This window comes from Sinocyclocheilus rhinocerous, unplaced genomic scaffold, assembly GCF_001515625.1.
Source record: "Sinocyclocheilus rhinocerous isolate Xijiao unplaced genomic scaffold, SAMN03320098_v1.1 scaffold499, whole genome shotgun sequence".
Taxonomy (NCBI): domain Eukaryota; kingdom Metazoa; phylum Chordata; class Actinopteri; order Cypriniformes; family Cyprinidae; genus Sinocyclocheilus; species Sinocyclocheilus rhinocerous.
The window spans coordinates 1356550-1377797 of record NW_015637156.1 but is presented as its reverse complement, the minus strand read 5'-3'; the positions used below and the strand labels follow the sequence as shown (position 1 = coordinate 1377797).

Sequence of the window (21248 nt, the reverse complement as noted above, 5' to 3'; positions counted from 1 at the left end):
TAACCTCATCAGGCATTATAGGAGAAAACTCAGAGCTGTTAAACTGGCAAATGGAGGTTTCAAAAAGTATTGAATAAAAGGGTGCCGTTAATTGTGGCCAATGTGTATTAGAGAAAACCATTTATTTCATAATGATATTTCCTCCAATTTTAAATTCTTATTATCCAATGAAAGGTTAGATTTATGTGAAATTTTTAAATAAAAGATCAAAAGGATTAACAATACAGATTAATTTTCACAGCCTTCTTTGATCATATTTACCAAGGGTGCCGATATTTTTGGCCATGACTATATATACAAGTCTGTACTTTTGAAAATTTTACCTGATATATGCTGTTGATATAGGCTTCATATGTCTTTCATACATGTTCAGCCTTTAACTGGCTATAATCCAGAAATCACTCACATTTTATGAGCTGTGCTCATTTTCTAGTGATATTTCTCATTTACCTTATAGCAATTAATCAGTCCTGGCAGTTATCAGAGCAAAAAAAAAGTGTGTATATAAAAAGTCAAATCTGTCTTTGATTTATTGATTCAATCAATCCATCTAATTACAACATTCCTGTCGGTAGAGCATAATGCTATCAAGGTCAGGAAATGAATTAACTGATAAAAAGTATACACTGAATGCAATGTTAGTCACAATGAATTTAAAAAAGCCAAATAAAAAAAGGACTTAGTGAGATTTAGTGGCATGACTCACAGCACTCAATGGGGTTAGATGCCACCTGTAAGGACACCATCCTGCCATTAGGTTGGTTGATGTGGACACGGAACACCATCCTCACACGTGTGTTCTTCCGTCCGATGTCTGTCTCGCCCTTCCGGAGCTCGATGTCTGAGTTACGCAGCTTGAGAATTCCAGCGCAGTCGATTCTGTGGCACAGAAAGAATGTTAATGTTTTAGGAATAGACTCAACAAATCCTTTCAGAGTACAAAAATGTGCTGTTAATATCGTTAGACAGCTGTTTAATAAACATTTTCTCGGAACAGAGTAAACGTTTAATTTATTGCCTGAATTTTTTTGTACCATTTCTGCCAAAATTACGCCTGGCCCTTATTCTGCGCTGCATAAATAAATGCCCTTTCTCTCTCGCCTCTTCCAATTTCTGCTTCTGACATGGCAGAGATGTTGTTAAAAAAATCAATGAAAAGTTTACTTTCTCCATTAAATGTTCAAATCCTTCAAGCCAACGCAAGTAAATAGTTATTTAAAAGCCTGTCAAAGTTTAGCATCGAAGAAACATTTAGGGCCCTTTATTTAAGTTGCACATGAGTGAAATGATCCTTAAAGCTTACTTTTTTAGGCAAAAACAGGAAATCTGAAAAAAACGGAGAAACAATCACTGAATATGAGTAATCTGTCAATGCTGTACAGACACTGGAATGTCAGATATTAACGTTTCCATGTGTATGTGGTGAGGATGAGCACATTGTGTTCTAGGTGTCATCCTGATCTTAGAGGAAAATTAAAATGATTTAAAAGATGTAAATTAGATGTAATATAAAATAAAAATACACACATATAAAATAAGTATAAACTGTATCATAAACTGAATTATATAAGCCTACCAAATTATTCATTATACAGCTACTATAATAGAGAAAGCCATCATTCCTTTTCCAAAACAACTGCCCGTGTTGAGCTTCCAGCCTTCCAAACTGAACTCCACATACAAAGTAAAAACAGCATTTTCTCTCCAATCAAAATGTGAAATGAAATACTAAAGAGTTTAAAATTGGTTAAACTGCACTGACACAGGGACATAACCATTTTTTGGCTTTACTACAGAAACGTGACAAAGCGAGAACGCTCCCCAGAAAGCTCTGAAACAAGATCCAGAGGGGTGTGTGTTTTTTTTGTATAAGTTAAGTGTTACATCCATTATAGAGCGGGACAAAAATGCTGAGCTGGTAAGACCGCTACCGCCTGGCTTGCAGAACAGACCCCAGTGCGCCATTACAGGCTCCACGCGACCAGAGGCCTCCTGTAACACGAGCCCTGGAGCTCATACAAGGGAAACCCACGGCACTGGGACTCCTTACACACACAAAAAACACACTTCTGCTTAGCAACTGCCTTCACAACAGGAGGATCGGCGGTAAAACGGAGGGGTGTCTAAAGAATCAATGTTGTTTATTGCAGGAAACATGCACAGGATGCATGTGGATATACATAATTATGATGTACAAACATTTCCCCCCACTGGGCTTGGATGTTTCTCTGTGTTTTTCCTGTTTCTTAGTGTCTTTCTGAGATGTGCACGCATACTCACATGGCCCTCATGTTGCTCTCGGGCAGCAGAGGAATCTCAAGAACTTTGGTGTTGGACTGTATGGCCTCGTGGCTTGGTGTGGACACGGTCTTCCCGGTTATACGGTGGACCTGGTAGAAGGCATGAGGCCGGAGAAGACGGTCGTCTGCTGTCCCAATGAACAGCTGTAGGGTCAGAGGCTCACTCTCCATGTAGCCATGAAGCTGAAAAGATACAGATATGAATTTATTGGCATAATCTGTTTCTACAAGAACAAGAAAGTGACATAATCACAGCCAATCAGAAGATGTTTAATGTAAAATGGGATTTTTGGACCTCTGAGATTTCAAAGCAGGTGCAGAATAAATAGAAACCAAACAATTAACAAAATATACTGTTACTCATCAAAAACTCAAATGGCAGGTACAAAATGAAGCTACATTTTGTCAGTTGATTGGTTTTTATTTCTTCAGCATGTGGAAGGTAGCTCCACCCACACTGAAATCTCATTGGACCAAAAACCTGTTTGTCATATACGTACACTACCATTCAAATGTTTTTTTAAAGAAATTAATACTTTTATTCAGCAAGGATGCATTAAAATAATCAAAATCGACAGTAAAAAGATTAATAATGTTATAAAAGATTTCAAATAAATCTTGTTCTTTTGAACTTTCTATTCATCATTGAATCCTGAAAAAATCAATCACAATTTCCACAAAAGTACTAAGCAGAACAACTGCATTTTACATTGGTAATAATAATAAACGTTTCTTGAGCAGCAAATCAGCATATTAAAATGATTTCTGAACGATCATGTGACACTGAAGAGTAAAGTAATGGTGAAATTACTTTAAAATTACTCTTGGCTTTGCCATCACAGAAATAAATTACATTTCAAATTATATTAAAATATAAACAGTTATTTTAAACCGTTATAATATTTAACTTTTGCTTTTACTGTATTTTGATCAAATAAATTCATCGAGCATAAGTGACTTAAAAATCTTACCAGCCCCAAACTTTTGATTGGTAGTGCTTATTAGTTATCAAATATATACTGTAAACGAGAAGATACTGATTAAGCTGAAAAAGCATGTGGAAGGTAGCTCCACCCACACTGAAATCTCATTGGACCAAAAACCTGTTTGTCATATACGTACACTACCATTCAAATGTTTTTTTAAAGAAATTAATACTTTTATTCAGCAAGGATGCATTAAAATAATCAAAATCGACAGTAAAAAGATTAATAATGTTATAAAAGATTTCAAATAAATCTTGTTCTTTTGAACTTTCTATTCATCATTGAATCCTGAAAAAATCAATCACAATTTCCACAAAAGTACTAAGCAGAACAACTGCATTTTACATTGGTAATAATAATAAACGTTTCTTGAGCAGCAAATCAGCATATTAAAATGATTTCTGAACGATCATGTGACACTGAAGAGTAAAGTAATGGTGAAATTACTTTAAAATTACTCTTGGCTTTGCCATCACAGAAATAAATTACATTTCAAATTATATTAAAATATAAACAGTTATTTTAAACCGTTATAATATTTAACTTTTGCTTTTACTGTATTTTGATCAAATAAATTTAAAAATCTTAAAAATCTTACCAGCCCCAAACTTTTGATTGGTAGTGCTTATTAGTTATCAAATATATACTGTAAACGAGAAGATACTGATTGTGGAAGCTGAAAAACAAGTTACACAAGGAAAACCATAAAAAGACAAAAAAAAGAGAGATTTTAAATCATAAATTGTTGACGCGAGTATGAAGCAAGAGTTTGAATTTGAAGATTTATTTTCAAAACTCAAGCACATTTGGCCAAAGCTACGTAACACACAGCTGATGCATGGAGATCCTCAAGGAGGGTGGTCAGCATCTGTGGTGAAAGTCCTGGACCAGTCTGTATATTTATTTTAGTAGATATGTTTGAGCCTGGCATTTGTGTTTATTCAGGCAGTAGGGAGTGCACAGGCCAGAAAGACAGAGGACAGAGAGATCGCACTCTCAGAACCCTCCCCTCACTTCATTACATTATCACCCACTAGAGGAATGCCAAGACTCTTTCCGCCCATGGCACGGAGTTCAGAGCGATGTGTCCGCACCTCTGAGTGCTGTGGGTCAGTTCTCACCCTCTCAAGCTCTCAACCTCCGTGGCACATCTGTGGCAGATGAGGGAAACAGCTTGAGGGAGAAAAAAAGTAGATCTACAACACGGGCTCCTTTGAAGAGTTACTGGACAGAATCAGTGAGCAAATTCTTACTGGAAGAGGTTACGTCTCAAGTGATATTGAGCAAGACCAACTGTTCTTCTCATTGGGCTCATTCACTAACAGTGCATATGCATGTATTAAAACAATAAAATCATGATTCATAAACATAAGTTCACACATTTTTTGTGTAAAATTATATTATATTTTATTTTATTATTACATTATATTACATAGTATATAAAACTAAAACAATCATGTTGAAACAACTAAATACATTGTGATAAATCCCAAAAGACAAGGTTTAATACATTTATTCAGTTGTTAAAAAAGGGTTATTGACCCCTTTAAGTAAAGATCATGTTCCATGAAGATATTTTGTACATTTCCTACCGTAAATATATCAAAACTTAATTTTTTATTAGTAATATGCATTGCTAAGAACTTAATTTGGACAACTTTTGAAGAATTTTCTCAGTATTTTGATTTTTTTTGCACCCTCAGGCCATGTCCACACGTACACGGGTATTTTTATAAAAAATTTTTCCTTCTTCCGTTTTTAAAAAAATCTCCGACCACACGAAAATGCAAACGCATGCTATGAAGCACTGTCAAGAGCATGACAAACCAACAGGTGGCGATATAATCTCAACCGTAAAGCCATGTTGGCCAATCAGAAGCCTGAAAAAGTCTCCAGTAGGCGGAGATAACAGCGCAGGCGCCGACGTCACAAGCCAAAAACTCCGGTTTCGCTGTCTACACGATAACACTGCAACCGGAGTTTTTGAAAATCTTCACCCTGGCAGGCATTTTCAAAAATGTTCGGTTTCAGTGAACTGGTGCTGCGTTTGCGTGTGGACGAACGGCCTAACTGCGTAGAAAAAGCTGCGGTTTTTAAAATAACCGTGTTCGTGTGGACAGGGCCTCAGATTCCAGATTTTCAAATAGTTGTATCTCGGCCAAATATTGTCCTATCCTCACAAACCATACATCATTGGAAAGCTTATTTATTCAGCTTTCGGATGATGTATAAACCTCAATTTCAAAAAATTTACCCTTATGACTAGTTTTGTGGTCCAGGGTCACAAATTTCTATGCCTTTTTGCGCACTTAAGTAAGAACGCTTGAGTATGCAGTTATTAGTAAATGAGACCCATTACGATGATAAAATAAGTGCTAAAATCCTCAACCAAACAAAAACTTTAATAGCAGTACTCAATAAAGATCATCCTAGTCACAGTAGGCCTATGAGATAAAACCAGTCTGAATATTATAAATGTGGAAGCACTGCTCGTACAAACCAAACCTATATTTAGGGATTTCGTCACTTCTTCCAGTTACGGTGGTGATTTTTGTTGACAGAGCTGTTCTTTGAGAAGTTAGCTTCCCAAGAGACTTAAGCACTGACGTGAAAGCACATAGCTGTGGTGCGGCAGGCTTACTTCAGAGGCTACACACTAACGTCTACCGTCAATCCGATGGCGCATGTGGTCAAACAGCATCCAGGATACAAAAAATCTGACAGAAACCACCAGGAACCCGAGCAGGGGGAGAGAGAAAAAGAGAGACGGGGCTCTAGCAGCCTGGGTACAGAAATCCTGACCACCGAAAACCACCAAACCCCAAGTGGAGAGACATAAGGGGGGGAGGGGGTGGTCTTAGTCTAACTCTGAGGCTGTAGTGACTCACATAGTTACGGGAATACATAAAGTAGGTGCTTAAAATACTGAAAATACAGCTAATTCATTAAAATTATAGTGGCCACAAGTCTATTTGGTTTGTGAAAGTAGAACTTTAATTGAAATGCTTCGATACCACCCAAAAATGACTGCCAAAGTGCTTTTAACAACTCCGCTGAAGGTCACAAAATAACTTGCACATTGACTGAGATCCTCAGAGGAGGACATCAGTGGTGACAGAGCATGAAGGGAGGTGCCGTACACTAAAAGAAGAACATGTGCAGCTGAGAGCGCTCTCTAATCTGATGGTTTACAGAATGGGACAAGCTTGTTTGAGGCTCCTTTGAACACTCCCCTTTACTTGCCTGCCAGGACTGTGTGCAGCGGAGACTGGACGCCTCCACACGATGCTGTTGCACATGATGTCAGTGCAGTACAAGGACCTTCAGCTAAACAAAAGGCAGTCTGTGCACTAGGCCGGAAACGGCAATGAATTTGAAAAAAATAAAAGACGAGGGTGAGAGGACCTTGTTTTTTCAGATGGGAGTCGCACTGAGCCACGTGTTCACAATCATTAGCACCTCATTATTTTGAGTCCAAGTACCCAGCAGCCACAGATGTACTCCAAAATGTTGAGTTCACCTTTAACGGCGATTTAAGTAAATAAAGCGGTCGTGGAGACTGTGGTTAGCCTACCCCAAGAGTCACGTCCAACCACAGCCATTTTTTTTTTTAGATAAAACCACGACTCCTGTCTTTAGGAATTCTGTTATCCATTAGGGAGCATCTGCAACCAACTCGTGCAGTGAATACCCATGATTCAGAAGTACTTCTCTCACGCTTCCTGAACTTGGACATGGCAGTAAAACGAACAATATAAGCTTTTAAATCACAGTGTGTAACTATGACTTGAGAGAAAACAAATATAAGGAAGTTCCCTTACGTCAACAAAAACAAAAACAATGAGAATGAATATATACCACCATGGCACATCATGGAGAGGATGTTGCAGGATGTTGACTAAAAATGGTTAAAAATAAGACATTCTGTGAAAATCTCCCAAATGAATGATAGCTATAATATTAAAGTGTATATACACTACTATTTAAATGTTTAGGGTAAGTAAGATTTTTTTTTCTATTTCAAATAAAAGTGCTGTTCCTTTGAACTTGTATTCTGCAAAGAATCCTAAAAAATACAAAACTATTAAGCAGCACAACTGTTTTCAGCAATGATAATAAGAAATGTTTCTTGAGCACCAAATCGGCAAATTAGATTGATTTCTGAAGGATCATGTGACAATGAAGACACTTGAGTAAGTGCGGCTGAAAATTCAGCTTAACCATCACAGGAATAAATTACATTTTAAAATATATTCAAATAGAATACAGTATTTTTAAATTGTAATAATATTTCTAAATATGTGTGATATTACTGTGTTTCTGATCAAAAAAAGCATAAGCATAAAAAAAACAATAAAAAAAAAAAATCCTAATGACCCCAAACTTTTGAGCTGTAGTGTATATTACACAATGCAAATAGCAACCTAGATGACTTATATTGCAATCTAACTAACCATTTCCTACATCATCCTAGTTAAAATTTATCCTGCAGCTTTCTGTATACTTGTACACTAATTTTCAACTAGCTTTGTATTGTTACAATGTTGGTTGTACACTTAAATTAATAATGTTTACTCTTACATGCACCCAGATATCCCTTTTTATTTGTCAGTAAAAATTCGCAGGATGGTGCAAAATGCAGTTATTAAAAACACCATTGTTAAAAGCCCACATTGACACTGGTGAATTACCGCTTTAAGACTTAAAGGGACAGTTCACCAAAAAATTAAAATTCTGTCATTATTTACTTGCCCTCATGTCTTTTAAAACCTGTTTCTTCTGTGGAACACAAAAGAAGATATTTTGAAAAATGTCTCAATATTTATTTGTCCATACAATGAAAGTCATTGCTGTCCAGTGTTGTTTTGGACCCCACTGACTTTCATATTATGGACAAAAGCAAAATTCCACAGAAGAAAGTCATTCAGGTTTAGAAGAACATAACGGTAAATAAATGATGACAGACTTTTCATTTTTAGGTGAACTATTCTTCTGAGAGATTATGAATTTATACCTGGACCACTGGATGCCCTCCCGCTAGTGCTTTTACAGCCCCTCTGCTGCCTTCAGTCTCGTAGTGAGCACGGTGATGGGACTTGGGTTGGACATCAATCTGTAGGCGGTACGGCCCTGAACTGGAAGGCAACTGCCAATCGAGAGCAGGCAGCGATGGACTTCGAGAATAAGAGTGAGAGAGTCCAATAACGAGGCAAGGAGAAAGAGAGAACTTTGGTTAGCACAGATAAATGACTGAACTACTTGCAATATGAAAGAAATTCTTATATGCTACCAACCTGATGTAAGGCTTTGGCTTGGACCAATATGGGTGTTGGGGCACATCCAAGAAGCCACTGCAGTAGGTCTCTTTTTTGAAGGGCAGGCGTGCTGAGGAGAAGTCCTCCTGGCAAAGCTCCAGGGATCCTGTCTCCTCTCCACCTGGTTCTACTTTCAGGTTCATCGAGGCGCTGTGCTCCAGACTGGTCTTGCGGGACTTCAAAGGGATCCCCTCCCCAAGATCTGTTAATCCATCTGTGGTGAGGGCATTAATGGCGGCGACAATGGCAGAGTTGGTGTACTGGTTGGTGTTGGGCAGCCAGGTGTCCTCCGTCACGCTAAGACGGGGCGAAGTTTGTGGCGACAGCCCCGGGGATTGATTCGGTGAGTACGGATGGTACTTGTGTGATGGGCCACCGTTGAAGCTGTACTTCCGTTTACCGCCACAAGGGGAATTCGGTCGCGAGCCTCGGGTGCCCACCCAGCTGTCGTCGGTGATACTGGTACGGGGAGAACCAGACGGAGAATGGCGTGGAGAAGCGCCGAGGGTGCAGGACTGCAGAGATGAGGAACCTTTCGGGGAGATGCAAGGAGACTGCCAGGGCGAGTTCTGCGGCGAGTTGTCATAGTTGTACGAAAAGCCTGATTCGTACGATGACGCATCTGAATGGCAGCTACGGGAAGACACGCTGCTTGCCGGGCTTAGGCAGGTGGGGTCACGATAACTGTCAATGCTTGGCAAAGTTAATGTCACTATGGAATTGACTCGCTTGGCCACGGGAACACTGTTCTCCTCCACTTCGTCCTCGGAGAACTGCCCATAAGCTGTTATCTCAATGCGTGGACTCTCCAGCGTGGGAGCCCCGTTGGACCGGGTGCCGGATGTTTGGAAGTAAACCACTGAGCTCATGTCATCTTGAGGGGAGAACGAGGACGGCTGACTGATGGATATCGACAAGGAAGGGCTGGACTGGAGATTGTGGTACTGGGAGGGTGGGCAGGGGTTGCTCAGAGGTAATGAGATGCTGGTGTTTTGGCTGTAACCGTATGCATCTGTAAGGTGCAATCACATTTTCATGAGGTGCTGCGACTAAAAATAAGCTATTGAGATCAAAGAGTATAGGTGCAAAAGATATTTCTTGTGCATAGAGTATTGTAAGAAAACTGTTGCTTTTGCAATCAGCCACATCTAATAAACTTTCTATTTTTTTTTAAGAACAGCCATTTGGTATAAAAAGGGCATTAACAAATGACACTGTGAGTCAAAAACATTAGTGGTAAAAAGCCACAACCTCTGCAGGGGAAGCAAGGTGAGTGACACACAAATACCAGGCCAAAAATAACAAAGCGTTAAAAATATCTTCCTGAGGACAAAACCAGACGGAAAACCAATACTCATAAGCAATCTCTGTCGAAAAACAGGGGCAAACATTTGCATCTATGCAATGTATAGGCCTATACAAGATGACTAACACAAAATGTCTTGTCCAGAAAATTTTTTAAATATTCCAAAACATAATGGTTAGAGCTTCCTAGAGAGGATTCATTGACCACTTTAGCATTTTAGAATACATGTAGCTTATCTAAAATATTTTAGAACATTTAGTAATACATCATCTGGCCTATCAAAGTTGTCTATACAGCTATATATATTTAACAGAAATATATTCTTTTAATGAGTAATTGGTGCAAAAAGGGGGAAAAAAACACAGTTGAGTTGAGTGAGTCACTGTAGTCAGTCAGTCCAACCTGGTGGAAATATATGTAATGTAAGTTAGCCCAAACTGGCGCACAGTCACTACTGGCTCTGCTTGCAATAACATTTGCAACGATTTCTCGCTACTTTAGAGGACGATTAAAAACACGGATACTTGAAAATGTGACCACAGCGCAACAAAGCACCCTGGATACTGATAGCATGCTAATGTATCTCTAATGTATGTATCGTTTTGAATCAAGTTAACAACTACATATTAGATTTTTGTAAGCAAGCCGTAAGTATACACTATGTGATTCTGATAGCTTAAAAAAATAAATAAAAGTACTAAATTACTGATTATTAAAATTATATTAGCAACCCCGGTGAAATAAAACACCTTAAATCAGCCTAAGCAGGTTTGCTGGTCTCTCAGCATGATTATGCTGGTCTGCTGGTTGGATTTAAAAGGCTTTTGGGCACATTTCATCAGGTCAAGATAGGAGACCAGTTAAAGAGACCATCTTAAACCAGTAAAGACCAGGAAACCATCTTCAGGCAGGTTTAAGTTACTTTTCTCAGCAGAAAATCTGAGAACTTGTTTTGTTTAGTAGAGCTGTCATTATGAACTATAATCTAAGTTATCTTGTGAAATGCACAGTTGCTGTAAAGAAAGGGATTCAAAAACCCACAATCTAAATTCCCTGCTTATTCATCTTCGTCACGCCCACCACTCCCCTCTGCAGTCTCTTAAACTGAGAAAAACCCATTCAGCCCATTGATTAAATAAGAAATACCATTAATTCCACTAGACCAGAAATAAAAAAGAATGAATAAACATTAACAGAGCAGTAGGGCAGGACAAGCTGTAACACCACCAATAACCAATCAGAAATTAGCTACTGGGGTGAACTCACTATCATATGGGGAGGGTTGTAACACAATTTACCAAAGTCCTATCTATAATGGACACAGAAAGATAACACTAACTTATTTATTTGGCTATAAATATAATATATTATTGGATTGGGGTGGTGATCAGATATATTATAATAAATGATATCAGATATTTATATAAAAAAAATTGTGGCACAGTAAATCCACGCAGAGAAATTAAGATGACCATATTTTCTATAAAGTGTTACTCAACTGTCACAACTCACCTCGTTAGTGGGGTAGATTACAAAAGCAGTCTTTGTACCTGACATTAATTTACACAGTTTAGGAATATGCTGCAGATTTATAAATCCCTTAAATCTGTAGCAGACAAATATGGGAACGCTATGTCAAAGTTTGAGACACATGGTACACATTTGAGTTAGAGAAGTTAAAACCAAATGTGTTACAACACTCCCCGGTCTCCCTTAGTAACAGATATAGCCTAAGTGTGTGCATAATAGCAGTTATTGATTTATTTTATCACCACGGCAGGTAAATTCGCAAACCTGCTTGAATCTGTATTAATAAGTCCAATAATACTTATATTAAAATAATAATACAGAAACACATTAACGTGAAATATGACACAGTGTGAGTGGATGCATTTAATCTTCTTAATACGTTACCTTCCTCTGCGGATTTCATGCTTGCGAAGTGTAGAGTGAACTCGCAGCAAGTTCAACGCACTTTCCCAAAACGCACGAAAGTGTCCGATGAGCGTTTTATTTCCCAATGTAAAGACGAGTCCAGATATCTGTGATAAAAGTGTTCACTTCTACCGCAATAAAGGTGTATTCCAGTCACAAGAGAACCGTGTGATTTGAAAGCTCGAATGATTCAGTATACAACACTTAAAAGCGCATGCAAAAACAACGCAAAAATGTATGAATATTATTTTAACACAGTTTGTCTAACTCGTTATTTGTTCTATTCTGGACTTGCATGTTAGTTTCCAGGGGTTCTGGTGACGCACTGCTTTGCGATGGAAAGGTCTCTGTATCTATATAAAGCCGGGAAACACCTCCGTGAAGCCCCGCCTCTCAATGGAGTGACGCAGCCACCACGTCTCAAAGCTCGACAGCAGATGAAGAGAGGGATTCTCTCCTCTCAACATTTCCAGATGTGGAGCCGTTGAAACCCGAGGCAAATGAGCCGGCGTGTGCGCATGCGCATCTTCTAGAGAAGGGAAGTCCAACTCATTTTTGCGAATCGGTTCTTTTGAACAGTTTGTATTAAAGAGCCGGTTCAAATAATGATTCAGCGGTTGTCTTACTCCCCTGACATCCCGGCATAGTATAGGCCTATTACACTCTAAAACGTTCCAATAGAGTCAGACAACTATATTTATGATGTGTGTGTTTGTGTGTGTGTGAGTGTGTGTCATTAAGCTATTTAAGAATATGTTTATTGTAATTTCATATTATAATCCCAGTTGCAGCCACGATTCAGCTAAAAAAAAGATCGCATTTACAATAAATAATAGCCTAGCCTACTACTAAAATCTTTTAGCTGAATAATTTTTGCACGTTTTAGCTAATAGAAACCATTATGTTTAGTTATTAAGTTGTCATACATTTAAGCTGTGTCAACATTTCTGTTATTAAACTTACTTTTCACCTCGTCAGTTTTTCTCAGGTTTGGTTCTCAGGTCGTTACGAGTCAACCATCGAAGGAGACGGCTCTCAGTTGAATGAGTCGGTACTAACCGAATACTAACCCGAATCACTGCGAGTCTGACATGTAAGCTCCCTTCCAACTGATTCAATGAACCCCAGAGCTGCTCTTACCGATCCAGTCTGATATAATTTATTCAGTCCAATTCTTGATCAAAACTTTCAGACCGAGCCTATTAAAAATTCACTTACAAATATAGGCAATCAATAATGAAACGCAAAAAAGGCGAAAGAGCCAGTGTGTTCACATGTGCTGCTACTGGAAACAGAAATCAAATGTGGCTATTTTGAAAAACAAAGGCAGTTTAAGAAGCCATTATCATGTTAATAATTTATATTGTCCCATTAATAGACACAAATACAGTCTCTGTGAGACTCGTCACGTAGCAACTGCAGTGCATTGATAGTGATTTAATAAACAGACTAACAGCTCTGGTTGTTTTTTTAGGACATCACAGTGCAGGGAAATGGGATCTGAAAATCACAAGATGCTGTTGGCAGCCCGAGCAACTATGATTTCGGTTTTGACAACTTTCCAGTGGGGCGCGATTCTCTGCGTCATCGGGAATCATCTAGGACTTTGTTGAAGCCAAGAAATGTTGGCAAATGTTTGCATTAGTGCAGGATTCCCATACTGCACCACACTACTGAACAACTGAAAACATGCATCTTAATTAGCACCCCATTGTAAATAGTGACATGTACTATCATAATAGTGATGCATATTTGCATTTTTAATATTACTATGAAAGGTTTCAAAATGCAATTCACCCTTCCCATGCCAGTAACCCTAAACTTAATGCAAGTCCATTTTTCAGACCCAAAATAAGTCTGTATTTTCAATCTCTGCACAAAGAATTGCATCTGCATATACAGTGTCATGGTCTCTCAGTGCACAAAGGTTTACACATTGCATACGATTTCCCTCCTATTAGGCAAATAAATGGCTTTTTGATGTGCCTTTTGCAAGCTCTCTAATGACATGTTTTACAGTAGCTGTGCAGTGTTTGCCCTCACTAAGAATTCATCCAGGTCGAGTAACAAAAAGAGAGCCAAATCGACTTCACCCCACACGCACAGGATGATATATAATTGCATCAGGAATTAGTGCATTTATGAAACACTAGCTGTTTCTTTCATCATGGGAACATGGTAATTGTGCCATTACCCTCTCTTACAGTCCTCTCTCTCCTGCTGTTCTGTGGGTCAAATGTATTTGTTTGACCTCATGGAAAGCTCTCACCCTCTGGTTAGGGGCCCTAAGTGGGCTTGAGGGGATGTGGGCAGGGCCTCCCTATCCTCCCCAGCAATGTGAAAGTGAGCTGTGTGCCGCAGTAAACACAGCTTCCAGGCTGAAGGTAATACATAGTGCTAACTGTGCTGATTGACGTGTGCCTAGTTTTACGTCAGTTGGCCTGTAGATTTTTCACTCTGTCTGCCCGTTGTTGAGGGGCAGGGGTTTTTAAGCACCAGCCGGACAGTTCCGGATATTTTGTTCGTCTCAGCTTTGCAGTACAGTATATGCCAAAAACCTGGTGTATTTTGTATTCCCACAAAGACCTTTTGTTGCCTGTTACTAGATTTAGATCTAAACCGACATCAGGGATGACTGCACTGTACATAATTCCTCTTATTACATGGTTACTTACCAAATAAACAAATACATGGACTTGAAATAACAATTTGTGTTTTGAATTCATTTTAAAATGTTACACTGGAAAAAAATGGTGTGGGATTTACTTCAAAACAACATTCACTTCAACTGCTAGGAACTTTCACAAATAATTATAAAGAAATGGCAAGTATGATAGAAAGGCAACATTACTTTCTGAAGTAGTATTTTCTTGTAAAACGTTGTCCAATAATTTTATGTTACCATAAATTATCTTAAAGCGTCTACTAAGGAGCAATGAATATTATAAAACAACATGTCAATCAATAAGACAAACATTGCAACAATATCACAGTAATAAATTTTTAACATTTTTAAATTTTTTTTTAATAAATATGACTCTGAGGTCATATGGATGCCACCTCTGCCAAGACACAGGACTTCAGCGTAACCTTGACAGTGGGCACCAGCCGAGTGTGGGCTGCACACTTGTTATTATGGGACTGAATGAGTGTACTCTATAATGTCCACTATGGTTTTGGACAACGCTACAAATGGCTATGCCATCAAATAGTGCACTATATTTTTTGGACTCAAGATACCTTCAGTTGCATGTGAAATGAGAACCCTAGGAGCAAACCCCACCCCCCAGCCAATTTCATTGGTCAGCTCATGCAGTCTCCAATCAAGAAAAGTTCAGACTTCATTGGTTAAATCCAGATGGATCAGATCACATCAAAGGTTAAAGTTAGAGTTTAGGGAAGGGGTTGATTTGACTAGTGAAATCTTTAGAATCGGCTACGGGGTGGAGTTTGCGTGACTGAAATCACTCTGAACTTTTTTTTTAAAACTCGCAATAAGACTTTTCTTCTCAGAACTGTGAATTTATATTTTTATAAGTTTTAGCTTTTTTTTCAGAACTGCAAGAAAATAATTGTCAGATATAATGAGCAAAAATCATTGTGGGATTATTACCTTTTTTATTTTTTAGGTTCCATACGTTTCCGTTACATGGATGAGAGGAGATCGAGTTGCCGTGGTAACGGTCAACAGCAGATCACTGGATGGCGTGATTGACCAATCAGAATAGAGTATTTCAGAGCCTGGTGTAATAATTCATTAGACGCTCCCGAAGGCAGGTCAGCCAATTTACTACCACTGCAACACTGGGACATGAAATTTACTCATAATTTTCTCATTTATATTCCAAAGACACCTTATTAACTGCTATGAACAGGAGAGGCAGCGGCTTTACGACTTCAAGAACTACTAGCACTAATGATAATACAATGAGTGCTAATGCAGTTAGCATGGCTCGTGGGTCAGCATGATGCACTGCTGTGTTTACTCTATACGGTTTTCAAGAATAGACAAATGATGTTTCCAAACAGGATACATTGACAGCAATGTGCTATTATATGTATCAACGCATGGCACGGCACAGACAGCAAAGACATGTGGGACTATGTAACGTGAGTCCATAACTAATGCCACAGATGTTGAATCGTCTGTCTCGGAGATGTTTAAAAAGGGCTGCACACTCATAACAACGGCATGAATCATGATATGCATGCGCATCACTAATGATGTGTCAGAGTTTAAAAGTTGTTAAAATAAACCAAAACCACATTCAACCCCCGTGTGCACCCGACGGTTCCTCTGGCTGTGCCGTGATTGGTCCAGAAAAGGGGAGTCACTGATGTCATAGGTCCACTCACCTCTTCTTACAAGTCACTGTTCCGTTTGGCTGGCAGGTCTCATCATCATATTTGTGGGTGAGTATACTGGGAATGATGCTGATTTGATGGTGGTCTTCTGGAAAAGACCTCAAGGTTCCAGTTTTTTTCCCTCTTTCCTTAATAGATAAAACAGATAAAACCCAGTTTGGATGCTGAAGTTGAACTTCAGATGACTAGGGCTCCATGAGCAACTGAAAATATGCATCATGGGTTAAATTTGACCATGCTAGGCAGGTTGAAAACACATGAAGAAGACAATGTAGTACAAGAAAATCATGTTTTTTTTTGCGTCACAACGGCATTGCAATCAAACGTGTTATTTTAGTATTTTTACGATGTGCCGTATGAGTCCATGTCATAAAATCCAGACCACATTTAAAAGTAAGCTGATGAACATATAAAGTGCTTAAAGTAGAAACAGCAACAACAATTTGAGGTGGTATTTACATGACATGGCCTTGGTTATGGACCTGCCCCCTGCTGTACCTTGGGGCTTCCTGTCTCCACTGAATGCTCTCTTTGACTCGGCACAGTGACGGAATCCCCAAGTCTGTTTCCTGTTGTGTAAGGTTGTTGCCGGGCAACCGTGGCTGTGTTCCAGAGGGGAGGGATTTCATGGGCTCCCACAGAGTGAGCAAACACAGACCCTCTGCCCAGAGCTCCACTCTGGGGCCCAGACACAACAGCGACTAACCTATCCACGACACTGCGAGTTAAGCAACAAACGGCAGGAAAGTCATTCCAATCGATTTTTAAGACAGTGGTATTGAGCAAATGCTGCCCCTGAGAATAAATTACCCAAGTTTCATGTGACTCAATGAAATTGAGCAAAAATAATTAACAAATCAAATCAATTATTTTAAACACACAGCACCTTTCGGTCTTACCTGAGAAGAATTCTGAAATGTTTGAACAGCACATACAAACAAGATTTAATAAAAAGATCAGATTTTAAAAAGATTTAAGAAAAAAATCGTAATTTTTCCATTATTTTGTTCATGTATATCAAATAATTGTATTATAATTCATTCTCAGATGGAATGATAGAACGATTAACAGACAGACAGACAGATGATAGAATGATAGAATGATTAACAGACAGACAGACAGACAGATAAACAGATGGATGGATGGATGATAAAACGAATAACAAATCAATAGACAGAATGACCGACCGATTAACAGACAAAAGACAGACAGACAGACAGACAGATAGATAGATAGATAGATAGATGGATAGATGGATAGATAGAGAGAGATGACTGATAGAAAGAAAGAATGGCACATTGATAGATAGAATGATAGAATGATTAACAGACAAAACAACAGACATACAGACAGATAGATAGATGACTGATAGACAGAAAAAATGACACACTGATTGATAGAATGATATAACGATTAACAGACAACATGACAGACAGACAGACAGACAGACAGACAGATAGATAGATAGATAGATAGAACGATTAACAGAAAACGACAGAACGTACGACCAACAGACAGACAGACAGACGACTGATAGACTGAAAGAATGACACATTGAAAAATAGAATGATATAAAGATTAACAGACAAAACGACAGACGGACAGATAGAATGATATATTGATAGAATGATAAAACGATTAATAGAAAAAACGACAGACAGATAGATAGGTAGGACACATTGATAGATAGAATAATTAACAGACAGACAGGCAGGCAGGCAGGCAGACAGATAGATAGATAGATAGATAGATAGATAGATAGATAGATAGATAGGACACATTGATAGATAGAATGATAGAACGATTAACAGACAAAATGACAGAACGAACGACCAACAGACAGACAGATGACTGATAGACTGAAAGAATGACACATTGAAAGATAGAATGATATAAAGATTAACAGACAAAACAACAGACAGACAGATAAAATTATATATTGATAGATAGAATGATAGAACGATTAATAGAAAAAACGACAGACAGACAGACAGACAGATAGATAGGACACATTGATAGATAGAATGATAGAATGACAGACAGACAGACAGACAGACAGACAGATAGATAGATAGATAGATAGACAGATAGGACACATTGATAGATAGAATGATAGAACGATTAACAGACAAAATGACAGACAGACATAGATAGATAGATAGACAGATAGATAGGACACATTGATAGAAAGAATGATAGAACGATTAACAGACAAAACGACAGAACGAACGACCAACAGACAGACAGACAGATGACTGATAGACTGAAAGAATGACACATTAAAAGATAGAATGATATAAAGATTAACAGACAAAACGACAGACAGACAGATAGAATGATACATTGATAGATAGATTAACAGACAAAACAACAGACAGACAGATGACTGATAGACAGAAAGAATGACACATTGATAGATAGAATGAGAGAACAATTAACAGACAGACAGATAGATAGAAAGACAATGATAGAATGATTAACAGACAGACAGACAGACAGACAAATAGATAGATAGATAGATAGATAGATAGATAGATAGACAGACAGACAGATAGATAGATAGATAGATAGATAGATAGATAGATAACTGATAGACAGAAAGAATGACACCAGTGATAAAATGATAGAACGATTAACAGACAAAATGACAGAAAGAAAGACACAGACAGACAGACAGACAGACAGATAGATAGATAATCACACAAACCCCTCATTTTTAAGAATGAGAAAAATAAACAAACAAATAAAATATAAAAAGTAAAGGATATATTGATAGACAGACTGTGGATTTTACACTGTAGAAATAATCACCGAAAAACACAGCTTAAGGTTTTCATCGATGTAAGAAAGTGCTTAGCTAAAGGCGTATCCTGAATCTGTGTCCACCTACAGGAAACACAATGCTTTGGAAAAACAGATACACTTGAGACAGTAGCAAAACAGTGTGACGCGTGTTGTGCCCCACATGTGGCTGATAAAACAACACAACTGCCCCACCACCTCTGCGGAAATGTCCAGCGCACAAACACATCAAAGGGTGGAGACTCTATATTGGCACGTGCAGCGGATTTGAGTCATTTTAAGCTAAAACTGGCACAGCAAAATTGAGTTTTGATGTACAAGTGTGGAAAGGTAGATAGAGATATAGAGAGAAGGGGAAGGGAGGAAGAGAGAAAGATAGATAAGATGAAAGAGAAAGCTTCCTGGCATGTTAGTTCCAGTGGACCATCACATCTAGCGCGGGGTCGCTGTAAACCACACATTTCCTGCTCTGCAGAGCGTGTGTGGGTGAGTTTGGGTGGAGGGCTTGATAACACATTGTCTGTGCCTCAAGGCTGATTATCTCAGTAAGTACAATATACACTACCAGTCAAAGGTTTGGACACAACTGCTCGTTCTTTATTATGACTATTTTACACATTTTTAAATAATAGTAATAGTATTTCAAACAATAAAATAAATAAAAATGAAATAATTTGTATATAACACACACACTACAGTTCAAAAGTTTGGGGTCAGTAATTTCGTTGAGAGAGAAAAAAAACTTTTATTTTGCAAAGATGCATTAAATTGATCACAATTTATGCTGTTACAAAAGATTTTTATTTTTTTTTAAATACTGTTCTTTTTAACTTTCCATTAATCAAATCTTATGTTTGCACAAAAATATTAAACGGCACAACCGTTTTCAACATTTATAATAATAAGAAATGTTTCTTGAGCAGCACATTAGCATATTAGAATGATTTCTGAAGGATCATGTGACACTGAAGACTGGAGCAATGATGCTGAAAATTCATTTTTGCCATTACAAGAGCAAATTACATGAAACATGTTTTTTTTTTTTTATTACAATAATATATATAAACTTGTTCAAAACTTATCTGAGATGTTCACATATGCTAGACACTTGCTGGATGCTTTACCTACACTATCCAACTATCCAAGTCCAACTCATCTATTTCCAAAAAAAAGATAATAAAGTTATAGATTTATATAGAAAATCATATGTAGAGGGGATTTGCATTTGTTTACAAAGCTATTTTCAAGGATTAAAGAAAGGAAAAAATACTTTTGACTGGTAATGTATACATAATTGTAAAAATTCAAGGTAAAAAAGAGGTGTAAAATTAATAAAGATATGCATTGCTTTAACCAGGGTCACAAGTCTGAAAGCCTAATGTTGAACTGCAATCTTACCAGCACATGTAGTTTCCATGTGGGCCCAACCTTTGTCTTCTGTGATACTAAATATTGTGTAAATGCTGCCCTCTAGTGGATAGAAGCAAAGCATACAATTAAGTGTGAAGCGCTGAACTGTAAAGATTTCAGAGACAGAAGCTTATACTCACTCAACCTACGTCCTCCCATGGATGTTTGTCATAGCTTCTCACGTCCTTTCCACATGAAATTGCACTTTCCATGATTTGGGGAAAAAAGGGGCCTGAAACTTTAAAATAGTAAGCAATTTTTGTTATTTTCAACAAAGGGGTCAGTGTTTAAGAACATATTTTGTACTCACTTTTTACTCGCCCGTTACAAATTCTATATGAAGCATTTTACAACCATATGTATCCAGCATTCATTTTCTTGTAATTAAATTATATAATTAATTCTAACAAATGCATAAATAAATGCACAAACGAATGAGTAAATACATGAACAAATAATCAAGTTACAAATTAATTTACCATTAATAACTTTATACGGGCTTGCAAACTTGGAACCAAATGTTGGTTTAGTTAATGATAACCTTTCCTATAAATAATAATAATAAAAAAAAAACGGTTTAACCATTCTTACAGTAGGCTATCTTTAGAAAAAGAGTTGAATTGTTAAAAGGTCCATATGATGTTGCTAAAAAGAACATTATTTTGTGTATTTGGTGTAATGAAATGTGTTTATGCGGTTTAAGGTAAAAAAAAAACACATTATTTTCCACATACTGTACATTATTGTTTCTCCTCTATGCCCCGCTTTTCTGAAACGCGTCGATTTCTACAAAGCTCATCGGTCTGAAAAGCAAGGTGTGCTCAGATTG

General features: G+C 37.8%; 1 protein-coding gene across 1 annotated transcript in view; it reads right to left on the bottom strand.

Moving 5' to 3' along the window:
* Positions 1–12154, bottom strand: part of nfatc1 (nuclear factor of activated T cells 1) — a 50713-nt gene extending 38559 nt beyond the window's left edge. The window contains exons 1-5 of the mRNA XM_016563628.1: positions 11822–12154; positions 8581–9613; positions 8301–8460; positions 2281–2483; positions 707–879 (exon numbers count right to left, since the gene is read on the bottom strand). Coding sequence (XP_016419114.1) covers positions 707–879; positions 2281–2483; positions 8301–8460; positions 8581–9613; positions 11822–11840 — 1588 coding nt within the window. The 5' untranslated portion in view covers positions 11841–12154. The remainder of the gene's footprint in view (positions 1–706; positions 880–2280; positions 2484–8300; positions 8461–8580; positions 9614–11821) is intronic.
* Positions 12155–21248: the final 9094 nt, after the last annotated feature.